Source organism: Ceratotherium simum, chromosome 39, assembly GCF_057802395.1.
Source record: "Ceratotherium simum simum isolate JZ-2026a chromosome 39, ASM5780239v1, whole genome shotgun sequence".
Classification (NCBI taxonomy): Eukaryota; Metazoa; Chordata; class Mammalia; order Perissodactyla; family Rhinocerotidae; genus Ceratotherium; species Ceratotherium simum.
In genome coordinates, this window is record NC_141938.1 from 4,772,075 (window position 1) to 4,787,088 (window position 15,014).

The 15,014-nt window shown below is 37.6% G+C and overlaps 1 protein-coding gene across 2 annotated transcripts in view; it reads right to left on the reverse strand.

Annotated features, from left to right (window-relative positions):
- Window positions 1–1,287: 1,287 nt before the first annotated feature.
- LOC101402076 (uncharacterized) overlaps window positions 1,288–15,014 on the reverse strand; it is a 43,150-nt gene continuing 29,423 nt past the window's right edge. For both annotated transcript variants that reach the window (XM_087425964.1, XM_087425965.1), the window contains 3 exons: window positions 10,630–10,756; window positions 10,134–10,194; window positions 1,288–9,745 (listed from right to left, as the gene is read on the reverse strand). In XM_087425964.1, coding sequence (XP_087282090.1) covers window positions 7,201–9,745; window positions 10,134–10,194; window positions 10,630–10,756 — 2,733 coding nt within the window. In that variant the 3' untranslated portion in view covers window positions 1,288–7,200. The remainder of the gene's footprint in view (window positions 9,746–10,133; window positions 10,195–10,629; window positions 10,757–15,014) is intronic.

The following is a 15,014-nucleotide window of genomic DNA, read 5'->3' on the forward strand; positions in this document are numbered from 1 at the left end:
AGTAGAATCTCTGTCTTGCAGGTGTCTGTTTTAATCCACTGTTTTTATCCTAGGGCCCTGCTGATACAGTCTTAGGTATTCGAAAGGGAAAATGTCCTCTTTTGTTATGAAACCTGCAACATTTTGGTGGTAAAGAATCCCTGGACTATGAACTTCAGAACAGGTTCTTAGCACTTATATTTCCTCCACTTTTGTCAGAGAGGAACCTGAAGTGACTGCAGGTGTCTATCTGCACTTTGCCCAATCAGGTAGGACTTTGGCACATTAGTTTCCTTTGAGGGGCGGTCTACATTACAGACAATAAAATGCTTTTTGTGTATATGAAAATGTTTTCCCCGATTTCCTACATGAAGCAGAAGGCAACTTTTTCTGATCTTCACTATGAGATTGGGCTGTTAAAGGAAACATTCAGGAATTGGGGGAGCCCTCAGACTGGCCCCTGCTAGAGTTTTTAACACACAAGATAATCCATACTGTCTCTCCAACCATCCATCTACAACAGTTTATGTATTCCTAGCAAGTTCCTGGCTACATTCATGTCTCTTCCTGGTACATGGTAATTCTCTATATTCACCTGTTTCTCATTTTGGGGGCACTGTTTGCCATGCAACCTCCAATCTCTCACGGATCTAAGAGGTGTTCCTTTTCAAAGTGTTTAGTATTTTCCTTGTCAAGATGAGTGATCACACAAAGCTCTTTACATATCAGAACAGAAAATATCCATTCATGTTTGTTGCTCTGCGTTTTCTTTTGTGAGACTCGGCATTTTCACTTATTGATTCTCCGGCTAGATCCACGTATGTGGTTTCAGAGGTTCTCTTTGGTGATCAACACACCTAAAAACAATATCACACAGGAATCTCTGCATTTGGAGTTCCTTTCCTGATCTTACAAAAATTCCCTACACTAAATGCCTATGCATCACCCAAAATATTTTTCATGGGTTACGTTCTGCTCTATCCTTGCCCTTTGGGGGGCAAGATTGACACCTTACTTCAAAGGGAATTGGATGGCAAGACTGATGTTGCCACATGCATCTAGTGACTAGAAATATGTTTATTACTCACAGGTACTTTCTAAGGAGAGTACGGCAAGTATAAGCAGGTTGAGGTGGCTTGCGCAAAGGACAATGGTTGGCCGTTTAAGGACTGTGGGGTAGAGTCTGCATGTTTTAAAGATTTCACCTTCCTTCCCACTGACACACAATAGTGGCATGTGAACCTTCCTAAATTTACCATTGTGGACTAGGCAGGATGAGCAGATATCTAAAGCTAACCGAGTCAAATATCAAAGACGAGGTCAGTGTCTTTATTAAAGTTCACTCCTGAGGTTTGTTGACTGACTAATAACCATCTCATTTAAATGAATGTTTTGAAGATTAATTAAAAAACCATATGAAGAACACAAGGCACATAACTAAGATGAAAAAGCCTAAAAAAAAATGACTTTGACTTTTATTTTTTGGGAGGTTTTTGATTACTATTTCAATCTCTTTACTTGTGATTAGTCTATTCAGATTCTCCATTTCTTCTTGGTTCAGTTTTGGGAGGTTGTATGAGTCTAAGAATTTATCAATTTCTTCTAGATTGTCCAATTTGTTGGCATATAATTTCTCATAGTATTCTCTTATAATCCTCTGTATTTCCGTGGTATTTGTAGTAATTTCTCCTCTTTCATTTCTAATTTTATTTACTTGAGACTTTTCTCTTTTTTTCTTAGTAAGCCTGGCTAAGGCTTTGTTGATTTTATCTTCTCAAAGAACCAACTCTTTGTTTCCTTAATCTTTTCTACTGTTTTTTTTGGTCTCAATTTCATTTATTTCTGCTCTGGTTTTTATTATTTCTCTCCTTCTGCTGACTTTGGGCTTTGTTTGTTGTTCTTTTTCTAGTTCTGTTAGGTGTAATTTAAGGTTGCCTATTTGCAACAACATGGATGGGCCTGGAGCGTATTATGTTAAGTGAAATAAGCCAGAAAGAGAAAGACAAACACTGTATGATCTCACTCATATGTGGAATATGAACCAACACATGGACAGAAAAAACTGTACTGTGGTTACCAGGGGCAGTGGGGGTGGGGGGTAGGCACAAGGGGTGAAGGGAGTCATATATATGGTGATGGACAAACAAAAATTCACAACCCAAAATTTCACAATGTTAAAAACCATTAAAACATCAATAAAAAAAAAAATCAAGGTTCAGGACAGGTTAACATTCTTCTGGCATAGGAGAGGAATTATATTATTCACTTAATAATTAATAAATGTGACACACATATATAAAATATTTTAAGAGCACTCATCAGTTTTCACAATTGTACAGAAGTACTGCCATCAAAGATGAAAAACCTACCATCATTTCAAAACAATACTCCAGTGGTGCCCATCTCAACCAAGCCCCTCCAATATGTAAGTTAACCCTAAAAAAAAAAGGAACACATTCCATTTTTTTGCTATTTTAAACCTCGAACCTGTTACTGCTATTTCCTACTTTTCTACAACATATGCTAGGCATCTAAGCATATGGAAATGGGACCTGTGAACAGCTAAATGGGGGACAGGGCTTTGTGGGTCACTGGCACAAGAGACACGCAGCCACTCCTGTGATGAAAACATGCTGCAAGTTTCCCATTTCTCCTCTAACACTCCATTAGGATATTACTCAAAATGATACCCTCTCTGCAGCTCACCTCAAGTATTCCTTGGATGATTGCCTCTTAATATCCATAGCTCTTTTTCGTGTTTCCACTGGGAGATCACAGTGAACTTGAATAGATTATCAGAGAATACACTCAGGAAGAGCTAGAACACTGTAGATGAATACAACCATTTCTCTAAATAGAGGGAATTTCACGGTTTAATGGGGTCTATGTTACACACTCAGTCTGCACAGCAGCAAAATGAAAATGACTGTAAGATTTTAAATATTTAAAAGTGAAATAAAAATCTTCTCAATTGACATTAAAAACAAAAGACACCATAAATATTGGTGGCTTAAATCAATAAGAAGTCTCAAGTCCAAGAAAACAAAGATAATGGCATCCTCATTCACTGCTACCATCATAGAAAAGATAAATACACAGCTCAGCCTCCCAGTTCACACAATGATAATTTTTACTTTTCTTCAAAGGCTTTAATTCCATCTTATCAGACAAAGCTTTGCAATTTGCTGACCATCTCTTTTCCCACAGACATATAAGGACTAGGACTGCAAGAACTTATTTGCTTCATGTTCCTATATCCAAATCCTACTGGGACTCACTTCTGCAAAATTGGGTATGCTGCCTCTATAGTGCACGGCACGTGCGAGATGTTGAAACATTAGCATCAAGGGTGTAGTCTCTGAGAAAGAAAGGCTTGACTGGCATGGTGGTCCTGGCCCTCTGCCTTGCTAGGTTTGTATTGTCTCTCAATTTACCTAAACTCAAAGGCCCCAGTTCAGACTTAAAGAGATATTAAACACACATGTAGGGCCGCCCCGTGGCTCAGCAGTTAAGTGCGCGCGCTCTGCTGCTGGCGGCCTGGGTTCAGATCCCAGGTGTGCACAGATGCACGCCTTGTCAGGCCATGCTGTGGTGGTGTCCCATATAAAGTGGAGGAAGATGGGCACAGATGTTAGCCCAGGGCCAGTCTTCCCCGGCAAAAGAGAGGAGGATTGGTGTGGATGTTAGCTCAGGGCTGATCTTCCTCACAAAAAAAAAAACAAAAAAAACACATATGTAGTATACTAAGAAGTGAATTTACATATTTTAACTGAGGGACTTTATGGGAACTACAGTGTCTAACACACTACTGGAATTCATCAGTGTCTTGATACTGAGTAGGAAACGCAGAAGCTGTTCCAGAGGACTAGACGGTGGCCTACATTCCCTGCAAGGCCAAGTCACACGCTGCTGAAGAGAAAATTGCCACTCACATACTTCCATCAGAGGTACAGTTACCAAGACAAAACTAAGAGTATTTCATAACCATACCAATATAAATGGTAAGAGATAAAATTCCAAATCACAAAAATGAATAATATTCCCTTTTTGTTACTAAAATGACTGACTAGACCTTCTGACAAATTAACCTTAGCTCCACTACATTGTTCCTCCTCTCTAGAAAAGAAGGATTAGATTTACCAAACACAAAAATTTTATGAAAGATTGGGGCTGGTGGTGTAGTGGTTAAGTTCACATGCTTCAGCATCCCGGGGCTTGCCAGTTTGGATCCTGGGCGTGGACCTACTCATTGCTCATCAATCCACGCTGAGGTGGTGTCCCACATAGAACCAGAAGGAGCTACAACTACGATATACAACTCTGTATTGGGACTTTGGGGAGAAAAAAGAAAAAGAGGAAGACTGGCAACAAATGTTAGCTCAGGGCCAATCTTCTTCAAAAAAAATTTTACAAAAGATGGAATTAAGTTTACTTCCTCTAAGCAGGAAATACAGAAAATGACTTGGTCCCTTGAACAGTAATCAAATCAACCAACACATGCCAAAATCTTGTAAGAAGTCCTTGTCAGCTCCTTCTTACTGTTCTACCTCAGTCCTTTTTGGTCTGTGGTCAATCTTATTAGAATTCATTACAACTCTCTCTTTGACCACAGGTACAATCCTGCAGGCCACTGGAAGAGGGCACTGAAAAAAACATAATTATTAAGTTTTGTGTTAAAAGTGAATGAGAGCGGGCCAGCCTCGTGGCTTAGCAGTTAAGTGCACGTGCTCTGCTGCTGGCAGCCCGGGTTCATATCCTGGGCGCACACCGATGCACTGCTTCTCCTGCCATGCTGAGGCCGCGTCCCACATACAGCAACTAGAAGGATGTGCAGCTATGACATGCAACTATCTACTGGGGCTTTGGGGGGAAAAAAAATAAATGAATAAATTTTTACAGTGAATGAGAAATTAGTTTCATAACAAAAATTGTAACTATAAAAGAACAAAAAATAAACTTTGCCTGAGGAAAAAAATAACTGAATTTGTAAGCACATGATAAAATTGACTCATCATGTATGATGATTAAATGAAGAAAATTTCAATGTATATCTCAAAATCCATAATTAAAATGGAAATGAAATCACAATATTTATTAGCATAAACAGATTAAAACAGTTGATAAAATGTCTATGAAACAACTACAGATGTGTTCCTTTCTCAAGGAAATCCACGTAGTTTTAATGACATACAATCAAATGTTACTTAAAACATATCGAGGGAACACATTCAGCCACAAGTAACAGGAAACAGTCTTCCTGACATAAGAAAAGTGATTGTTCTCACACAAAAGAACTGGGTCAAGGTGGCCACTGCACAATACAGCAGAGAAACAAACTCCCAGGTCCTGCTTTTTATGCCCCATTGTAGATGTCATGGTCAATCAGGAAAACATGCTCACTAGCATTATTAATGGCATAAGGTGTTGACAATACAAATTACATCGTATACAGATGATATCTAGAGAAGGGAATCAGACAATACTCCTAACCACAATTATCTGAATTATTTTCCTGGTGGACACAAGAGGTCTTACAGAAAAACCCTAACTCTAAGGTATCTTTGATGTGAAACTTGTGAAAACATCAGCGACAAATACACTTCTAAGGACATGGAAACCAAATGGTTGTGGTTTTCAAGATACAGTTGACTAGACAGGCAAAGAATCCAGAAAATGGGCTGGAAGACAGTGTCCTCAAAGCTCTTATATAACTCTCTCCCTGTATAGTGGCCCCCAAATCTGCCTAATGATTTGTTTGCTTCTGCCTTCCAAATCTTATGCAAGTGAGGCTACTGGTGCATTCCAATATGGAACGAGAAAGAGGATTCTTAAAGACCTAGTTCTTAATATTACCCTAATTGATATAATGCAATACAGGGGTGATATGCTCAGCTCAAGATTTTGTTGACCTAATGCAGGCCTCTACTTAATTCAAAGTTGATTCACCAAGTACCAGTCAGAAGGAGGGAAAAAGAGCAAAAACCCAAATATGACAATAAGAATTCACATGAAAGGATACTCTTTGGTAACCTTGCCATGAACAAAAATTTAGTCCAATTGTTTAACTGTACAAAAATGGAAACAGGCTCCTATACGTACCACCCCTGAAAAAGAGAATTCTCTAAGAAAGATACAAAATATACAACAGATTAGGCACATGTAGGAACTATAAGACAGGGACACTAAGAAAATCCTAAAAAACATACAGTGTCATTTTTAATGGCCCCTTAGCACAGAACAATTAAAACATTAAATAGAAAAAATTACTAAGTGATTTAAGGAAAAAATACACTACCTATTAAGCTTATATACTATTGATAAAGGATGAACTGCAAAATTACCTCACCTCAATATTCATCCCTGAAAGTAGTGAATAGAAATCTACAATCCAATGTTGCACTTTAAGAAAGAGGCTTGGTAAAGACAACATATTTACAACTTTTATAACAACTCTTTCATGTGAAAGTTTTCTAGAATATTATACACAAATAAATTTCCAATAAGCTTTCTCGTATTAGTTACATTTTTATTTCTTTTTGGTGACAGTTTCACATAGTAGGAAGTGGGCAAATTAAAGTCTTTTCCATGTTATTTACACTCAAGAGATTTTTATTAAATGAGTCCTTCATACTTGCAGAAAGAACGGGATGACAAAAGACTTTTCCACGTTCTTTATATTTATGTGGTTTTTCACCTAGTGTGCATTCTTGCACATCCTCAAAGGTTTTCATGAGAAATAAAGGCTTTCTCATTTTACTGACATTCATAGGATTTCTCTACAGTGTGACTTCTTTCATTTCTTTGAAGTGATATGTGGTAAGTGAATACTTTCTCACCTTCCTTCTGTTCATAAGGTTTGTCTCCAGTATGAGTTCTTTCATGTGTTTGAAAAAAACAGGGAGAAATGAAGGCTATCCCACATTCTTTACATTTATAAGGTCCATCTCCAGTGTAAAAGACCATCAGTGATTGAAGGCTTGAGCAATTTATAAAGGCTTTCCTACCTTCCTTACATTCAAAGATTTTGTCTCCTGTGTGACTCGTTTCAAATATTCAAAAGGAACTGGGAGAAATGAATACTTTCTCACATTGCTTTCACCAGTAATGTCCACCTATGATGCGCAAGATCAGATGTGATCAAAGGCTTGAGGGAATCATAAAGGCTTTCACACATTCCTTACATTCATAGGGTTTCTCTCCAGTATGAATTCTTTCACGTACTCAAAGAGAACATGGAAAAATGAATGCTTCACTACATTTTTTACATTCATAAGGTCTTGGTCCAGTATGAATTCTTTCATGTTTTCTAAGGGAATGGGAGGAAGCGAATGCTTTACTGCATTTTTTACATTCATAGGGTTTCTCCCCAGTATGAATTCTTTCATGTACTCGAAGAGAATACGGAAAAATAAATGCTTTACTGCACTTTTTACATTCATAGGGTTTTGTTTCGGTATGAATTCTTTCATGATGTCGAAGATAACTGGAGGAAGTGAATGCTTTACTGCATTTTTTACATTCATAGAGTTTTGCTCCAGTATGAGTTCTTTCATGTTGTCGCAGAGAACCGGAGGAAGTGAATGCTTTACTGCATTTTTTACATTCATAAGGTCTTGGTCCAGTATGAATTCTTTCATGTTTTCTAAGGGACTGGGAGGAAGCGAATGCTTTACTGCATTTTTTACATTCATACGGTTTCTCCCCAGTATGAATTCTTTCATGTACTCGAAGACAATACGGAAAAATAAATGCTTTACTGCACTTTTTACATTCATAGGGTTTTGTTTCGGTATGAATTCTTTCATGATGTCGAAGATAACTGGAGGAAGTGAATGCTTTACTGCATTTTTTACATTCATAGAGTTTTGCTCCAGTATGAGTTCTTTCATGTTGTCGCAGAGAACCGGAGGAAGTGAATGCTTTACTGCATTTTTCACATTCATAAGGTCTTGGTCCTGTATGAATTCTTTCATGTTTTCTAAGGGAATGGGAGGAAGCGAATGCTTTACTGCATTTTTTACATTCATACGGTTTCTCCCCAGTATGAATTCTTTCATGTACTCGAAGAGAATACGGAAAAATAAATGCTTTACTGCACTTTTTACATTCATAGGGTTTTGTTTCGGTATGAATTCTTTCATGATGTCGAAGATAACTGGAGGAAGTGAATGCTTTACTGCATTTTTTACATTCATAGAGTTTTGCTCCAGTATGAGTTCTTTCATGTTGTCGCAGAGAACCGGAGGAAGTGAATGCTTTACTGCATTTTTTACATTCAAACGGTTTCTCTCCAGTATGAATTCGTTCATGTACTTGAAGAGAACCTGGAAAAATGAATGCTTTACTGCACTTTTTACATTCATAGGGTTTCACTCCAGCATGAATTCTTTCATGTTGTCGAAGAGAACTGGAGGAAGTGAATGCTTTTCTGCATTTTTTACATTCATAGGGTTTCTCTCCAGTATGAATTCTTTCATGTATTTGAAGAGAATAGGAAAAATTGAATGCTTTATTGCATTTTTTACATTCATACGTTTTCTCTCTAGTATGAATTCTTTCATGTTGTCTAAGATAACTAGAAGAAGTGAATGCTTTACTGCAGTTTTTACATTCATAGGGTTTCTCTCCAGTATGAATTCTTTCATGTATTTTAAGAGAACTAGCAGAAGTCAATGCCTTACTGCATGTTTTACATTTATAGGGTTTCTCTCCAGTGTGATTTCTTTCATGTTTTAGAAGAGAATTAGGATAAACGAACACTTTATTGCATTTTTTACATTCATAGAGTTTCTCTCCAGTGTGATTTCTTTCATGTATTTGAAGAGAACTGGCAGAAGTGAATGACTTACTGCATGTTTTACATTTATAGGGTTTCTCTCCAGTGTGATTTCTTTCATGTTTTAGAAGAGAACTAGGAAAAATGAATGCTTTATTGCATTTTTTACATTTATAGGGTTTCTCTCCGGTGTGATTTCTTTCATGTTTTAGAAGAGAACCAGGATAAATGAATGCTTTATTGCATTTTTTACATTCATAGGGTTTCTCTCCAGTGTGAGTTCTTTCATGTTGTTGAAGACTACTTGAAAGCCTAAAGGCTTTACCACATACTTTACACTCAAAGGGTTTCTCTCCACTATGAATTCTTTCATGGCCTCGAAGAGAACTGGAAGAAGTGAATGTATTTCTACATGTTTTACATTCATAAGCTTTCTCTCCAGTGTGAGTTCTTCCATGTATTTGAAGAAAACTGGGAAAAATGAAGGCTTTCCCACATTCCTTACATTTATAAGGTCCATCTCCAGTGTGAAAGATCATGTGTGAGCGGAGAAGTGAGTGCCTTATAAAGGCTTTCCCACATTCCTTACATTCATAGGGTTTCTCTCCAGTATGAATTCTTTCATGTACTCGAAGAGAACTGGAAAAAATGAATGCTTTACTGCATGTTTTACATTCATAGGTTTTCTCTCCAGTATGAGTTCTTTCATGTATTTGAAGAGATCTATGAAAAGGGAAGACTTTTCCACAGACCTTACATTTATATGGCTCCCCTCCATATTTTTTGTCATCAGATAGTTTGTGTTCAGTGTGACATCTAATGTGCCTTTTAAGGGATGAATGATGCATGAAGACTATTCCACATGCACTGCATTCACATGGTTTAGCACCTGTAGTTTTCTTGTTCAGATTGAGATTTGGATTTAGGTTGATGTTTTCTTGACATACACTACCCTCTTCACTTTTACAGAGCCTCTGTACCATATGATTTCTGTAAAAAGTGAGAAGTACATTATTAATGACTTCTTTATTAATGATTTTACATTTATTATATTTATTATGATTTATAGGAAAAGTTTTGGGGTTTGGTCTTGTCTCAATTCTTAGAAATTGAATATACTGAATGCTCTGCAAGAGAACTTCATGCTTGCTGTTATCCAAACAGTGATATTAATATATAGGGTTTATTCATACTTTCCAAGTGAATTGTTTTGTAATAACTGAACATCTACATTACGTTTCAAAAACTATATTTGGTGAAAATTTTCTGGGATAGTTAAATTTGAAGCAAGGGTTATTTGCTTTGCTTCCTTTTAAAATTTCTTAACAAATCGGTATTCTAACATGAGACACTGCTTTCTATTGAGAGTGTGACTCACCTTAATTTTCTCCCCTGGTTTGTGTACTTAACTTCAATATCATCATCTTCCCAGGTTTTTCCTGAAATGCAGACCCAGACAGTTGATTTCCAAGTATTAGAAATTATAGAAAAAATTATGGATTCTAAGACAATGACGAGCTAAGATCACTTCTAGTTTATTTACCAACATCTCCCATTTCTACATTCTACATCTGGGAACCATGCTTTTTTTTTTAAATATGTACTTATCCTTTTTTATTTATTTTTTCCCCCCAAAGCCCCAGTAGATAGTGGTATGTCATAGCTGCACATCCTTCTAGTTGCTGTATGTTGGATGCAGCCTCAGCATGGCCGGAGAAGCAGTGCATCGGTGCGCGCCCGGGATATGAACCCAGGCAGCCAGCAGCAGAGCACGCGCACTTAACCACTAAGCCACGGGGCCGGCACGTGGGAACCATGTTGATGGGCAAGAAACATTTGTTCTCTACTTGATGAAGGGATGTCCTCATTCTTACCTATTGAGGCTAGGTTCCTGAAGGTTTCCCACATCACATCTCTGTAGAGTTTCTTCTGTGAAGGATCTAGTAAAGCCCACTCCTCTGGGGTGAAGTTCACAGCAACATCCTCAATGGCCACTGAGTCCTAAAACATCACAAATATGTGTAGAGTAGGACGCATGAGACTGACAGCACTGGGGATCTGTTCTCCATTTGTAGAAATGTTACGCGTGATTCTGTCATTTCCAAATATTTATTTTATGCTATCATCATCAAAACCTCACTGCTTTTCTGTACAGACTTCCTCACCAATTTCACTGCATTACTAAGACATGGAAATTTACTGTGATCACATTACACTGTATTTCTCTATAATGGCAGGGTCCATGGCATTTTGGGAAATGGTAAAAATGCTATAGAAATCAAACAATTATCATTTTATATAACATGATTCCTTGTGAGAAAAACTCTTTCATCTTCTTTCTTATTACCCACAGTTACAGCACTCCATGAGGCAGAGTCAAATCTGCCTGAGGTTTCAATGAATTAAAACACCTTGAACAACTGGAAGCTTTTTTGTCTATTCCTATCACCAAACAGCGAATCCAAGAGGCCTGTAGAAAGTAAACTTTTAACAAACCCCAGCTGATCACATTGTCCTAAAGTAATCCAGTCCACTACGAGTAATCAGAGGCAGATGACTGAATATAAACATTCTTGTAGTGAAGCACTGCTTTTAAATTGTGTAATATTTTCCATATTCAGTTATTCTTTTCTGTATGAATTGATGGGTCCAGAAAGTTATCTAGAACATAGAGTTCAGACACAAGGAAGAAGGCATGACAAATTAGACCATAAAATACCTATACTCCGGTTCCTCAAGGAAACTTCCCAGCAATTTTTAGAATGCATAGTGAGATAACCATGTGTCAGAACAGCTCTTTCCAGAGCTGTTTCCAACACTAACAGTGTACCTTGAGCCTTGCTGCCCTTGAGGGGCAGGTTAAGAGCTACAGATTGCAAAGGAGTGCACTGAATTCCACAAAGGTTTGATGGTAAATTTGCCCATGATTATAAAATAAATGAAGGATTTAACAGTGCTTTCTTGCAAAAGAACATAAAAGTTCTATTCTCCAAGTTCAAGAGGAGGTGTTTCCCGACTATGCACTCTAGATGACAGCCTGCCAGCTTCTGATCCCACACTCAAGAAACATAGAAACTGTCATTCTTGATCTCCCAAGGAGAAAATGAATGAACTTAAACAATTCTTCTTAGATCCATGATAGCCTTGAGGTCATAGGGCAAACTGGAGTCTCCAAAATTGGGCAAGACAAAAAAACAGATGGCATTTTGAAATATGCACCAGGTATTTTCTTAACAAGACCTGTACTAAACAAATGATCTATTTCCCCAGAGGCTAATGCAAAGACAAAAAGAACAAAAAAGACAGAAGACAATATCCTTGAAGTCTAAGACAACACTCTATAACAGAAGGTTTAAAATACATAATAGGAATACCTAAAAAACAACAAAGAAAGAAACAGAAGAAGTGACGAAATAGTTATCGAAATATTCTAAAATTAATGACAGCTGGTAAACTGTACATCCAGGAAATTCAGAGAACACTAACCATGACAAACTACAAAAGTGCACACCCAAGGATATCATATTTCAACTAGAGAAAAATCAAAGACAAAAACATATTGAGAAATGCCAAAGAATCGCATCTTAGGAATAAAGAAACAAAACTTGAATTAAATTGGACTTCTTTTCAAAACCATGCAAGCAAGAACAGAGTAGAGTGAAATATTTCAAGTTATGAAAACAAAAATCCACTCTCCTAGAATTCTCTGTCAAGCCTAATTCTCCTTCAAACATAAAGGAGAAATAAGGACTTTCTGAGACAAAAACTGAGGAAATTTGTCATGAGTACACCCACTTTGAATGAAATGTTCAAAAATTACCAGAAAGTATGTAAATGAAAAAGGTATAGGATTAGAAAAATAACTTCTATATGTTTATAATTAATATAACAGATGACACTTCGTTTAAAATAACATTAGCAACAATGTATTTGGTAATGAGAAGCTTATGCACAAGTGAAATAAATGACAGCAATGTGACAAGGGACAGGGAGGGGGAAACGGGGAATAGTGTATTAAGAGGTACTTGCACAAGAGTGGAGTGGTGTACTGCTATTTGGCAGATGAGGTGGGTGAGTTGTAAACATATGCTGAAAACTCAAAGGCAACCACTAAAAAATGTTGTTTCAAAAATGTGTAACTGATATGCTATGACAGAAGAAAAAACAGAATCAGAGTAAATGCTCAATTTCAGCAAGACAAGAGAGAAAAAAGTGGAAGACAAAAAGAAAGAAAACAATGAGGGTAAAAGTAGAAAGCAGTAAAAGTTATGGTAAATATTAATCCAACTGTATCAATATCCTCTTTAATCAGGGGTCTTGATGCAACTGAAAGACACAGTAAAATCAGATTTCAAAAAACAAAATTATATGTTATCTACAAGAAATCCACTTTAAATATAAAACAGCAATAGATGAAGGGTAAAGGGATGGAGAAAAATAGACCATGCCAACTCTAATCGAAAGATGCCACTGGTGTATAAATTATAAACAATGCAGATTCAAACAAAGAAAAATTCAGAGATAGAGGGTAACATTAGATACTAATAAAGGGGTCTATTCTCCAAGAAGTAACAGAAATACTTCCTGTGTACCTGCATAACAGAGGGGAAAAACACATGAGGCATGAACTAATAGAATGCAAGGAGAAATATGAATCCTCTAATATAGCTATAGAATTTAACATGGCCTTATCACAAAACATAAATTCCAGTAGGCAGGAAATGAGAAAGGACAGAGGTGAACTGAACAGCACTGTGAAACAACATGATTTCATTGTAATCTATGGAATACTTGAACAAGAGAATATACATTCTGGATTTCCTTGTCATCTGTGGAATATACAACTGGATTTCACTCAAATCTATAGAATATAACAACAGCAGAATCTACATATTTCTCAAGTTCATGGAACATTCACCAAGACAAACCACATTCTGAGACATGAAGCACACTAACAAATTGAAAAAAAAAAAAAACAAGAATCATGGTTCAGAGTGACTTCAGCTTCACGGTGGAGTGAGATTTCCCTGTAGACTCTCCCCACTAAGATACAAGAAAAAGGACGTTCATATACCAACAGAGGACGTTCACACAACACAAAATACATCTAATTGACTCACACAGCCATATGTCTGAAGGTGGAGGTACTGGAACCCCCAGAGGAAGTGACAGAGGTAAGGAGAACTCTTCTTCTTCCTGAATGATAGTGACACTGGGACCAGGTCTGTGTGGCACTCAGAGAGAGATGGGGAGGGATGGTCCTCCACATGAAAACTGTCACTCTTCAAGTTCTCTCATAGCATGTGGGAAAGTCCCATATGGAGGGGACTGAACTGTTGCAGGAGTGCATCCATGAAGCTGGCACCCCAGAAGAGCAGATAGCAAGGGAAGTATGAGAAGCCCTTGTGATCAGGCAATGGAAAGAAAGAGCCCCTTCTCCCCGACCCAGTGTACCAGAACAACTGGTTGGCCACAGCACCTGCAGATCACAGCAGGATCAGAATACACAGCTCTCAAACCCCACCTAGTGCCAGCAAGAGGAAGATGTGAGCAGACATATTCAGAATGAGGGAAAATAAGCCCATGCCGTCAAGCAGTGTGCAAAAATATATTAAATCTCTAGACCAGAAAGAAAATGACAAGCATCCAGAAATCAATGCTGAAGTACACAGAAATTTATAACCCAAGTGACAGAGAATTCAAAACACTATCATAAAAAGCTCACTGAACACGGATAGACAATTCAATGAAATCAGGAACTTCTTCACAAAAGAGACTGAAACTATCAATAAAAAATAATCAGAAACGTTGGAGATGGGCTGGCCTCGTGGCTTAGCGGTTAAGTGTGCGTGCTCCACTGCTGGTGGCCGGGGTTCGGATTCCGGGCGCGCACTGACGCACCACTTGTCCTGCCATACTGAGGCCGCGTCCCACATACAGCAACTAAACGGATGTGCTGCTATGACATACAACTATCTACTGGGGCTTTGGGGGGAAAATAAATACATAAATAAAATTAAAAAAAAAGAAACGTTGGAGATAAAAAACACAGTGGAGGAGATAAAGAAAAATTGGGACTCTTTAAAGAACAGAGCTGTCGACAATATGGAAGAAAGAATTAGCATTACTGAGGATAGTAATGCAGAAATGCTCCAGATGGAGGAGGAGAGAGAAGTAAGACTAAAAAGAAATGAAGACATTCGCCAAGAACTATCTGACCCAATTAGGACATGTAACTTAAGGATAAGTATTCCAGAGG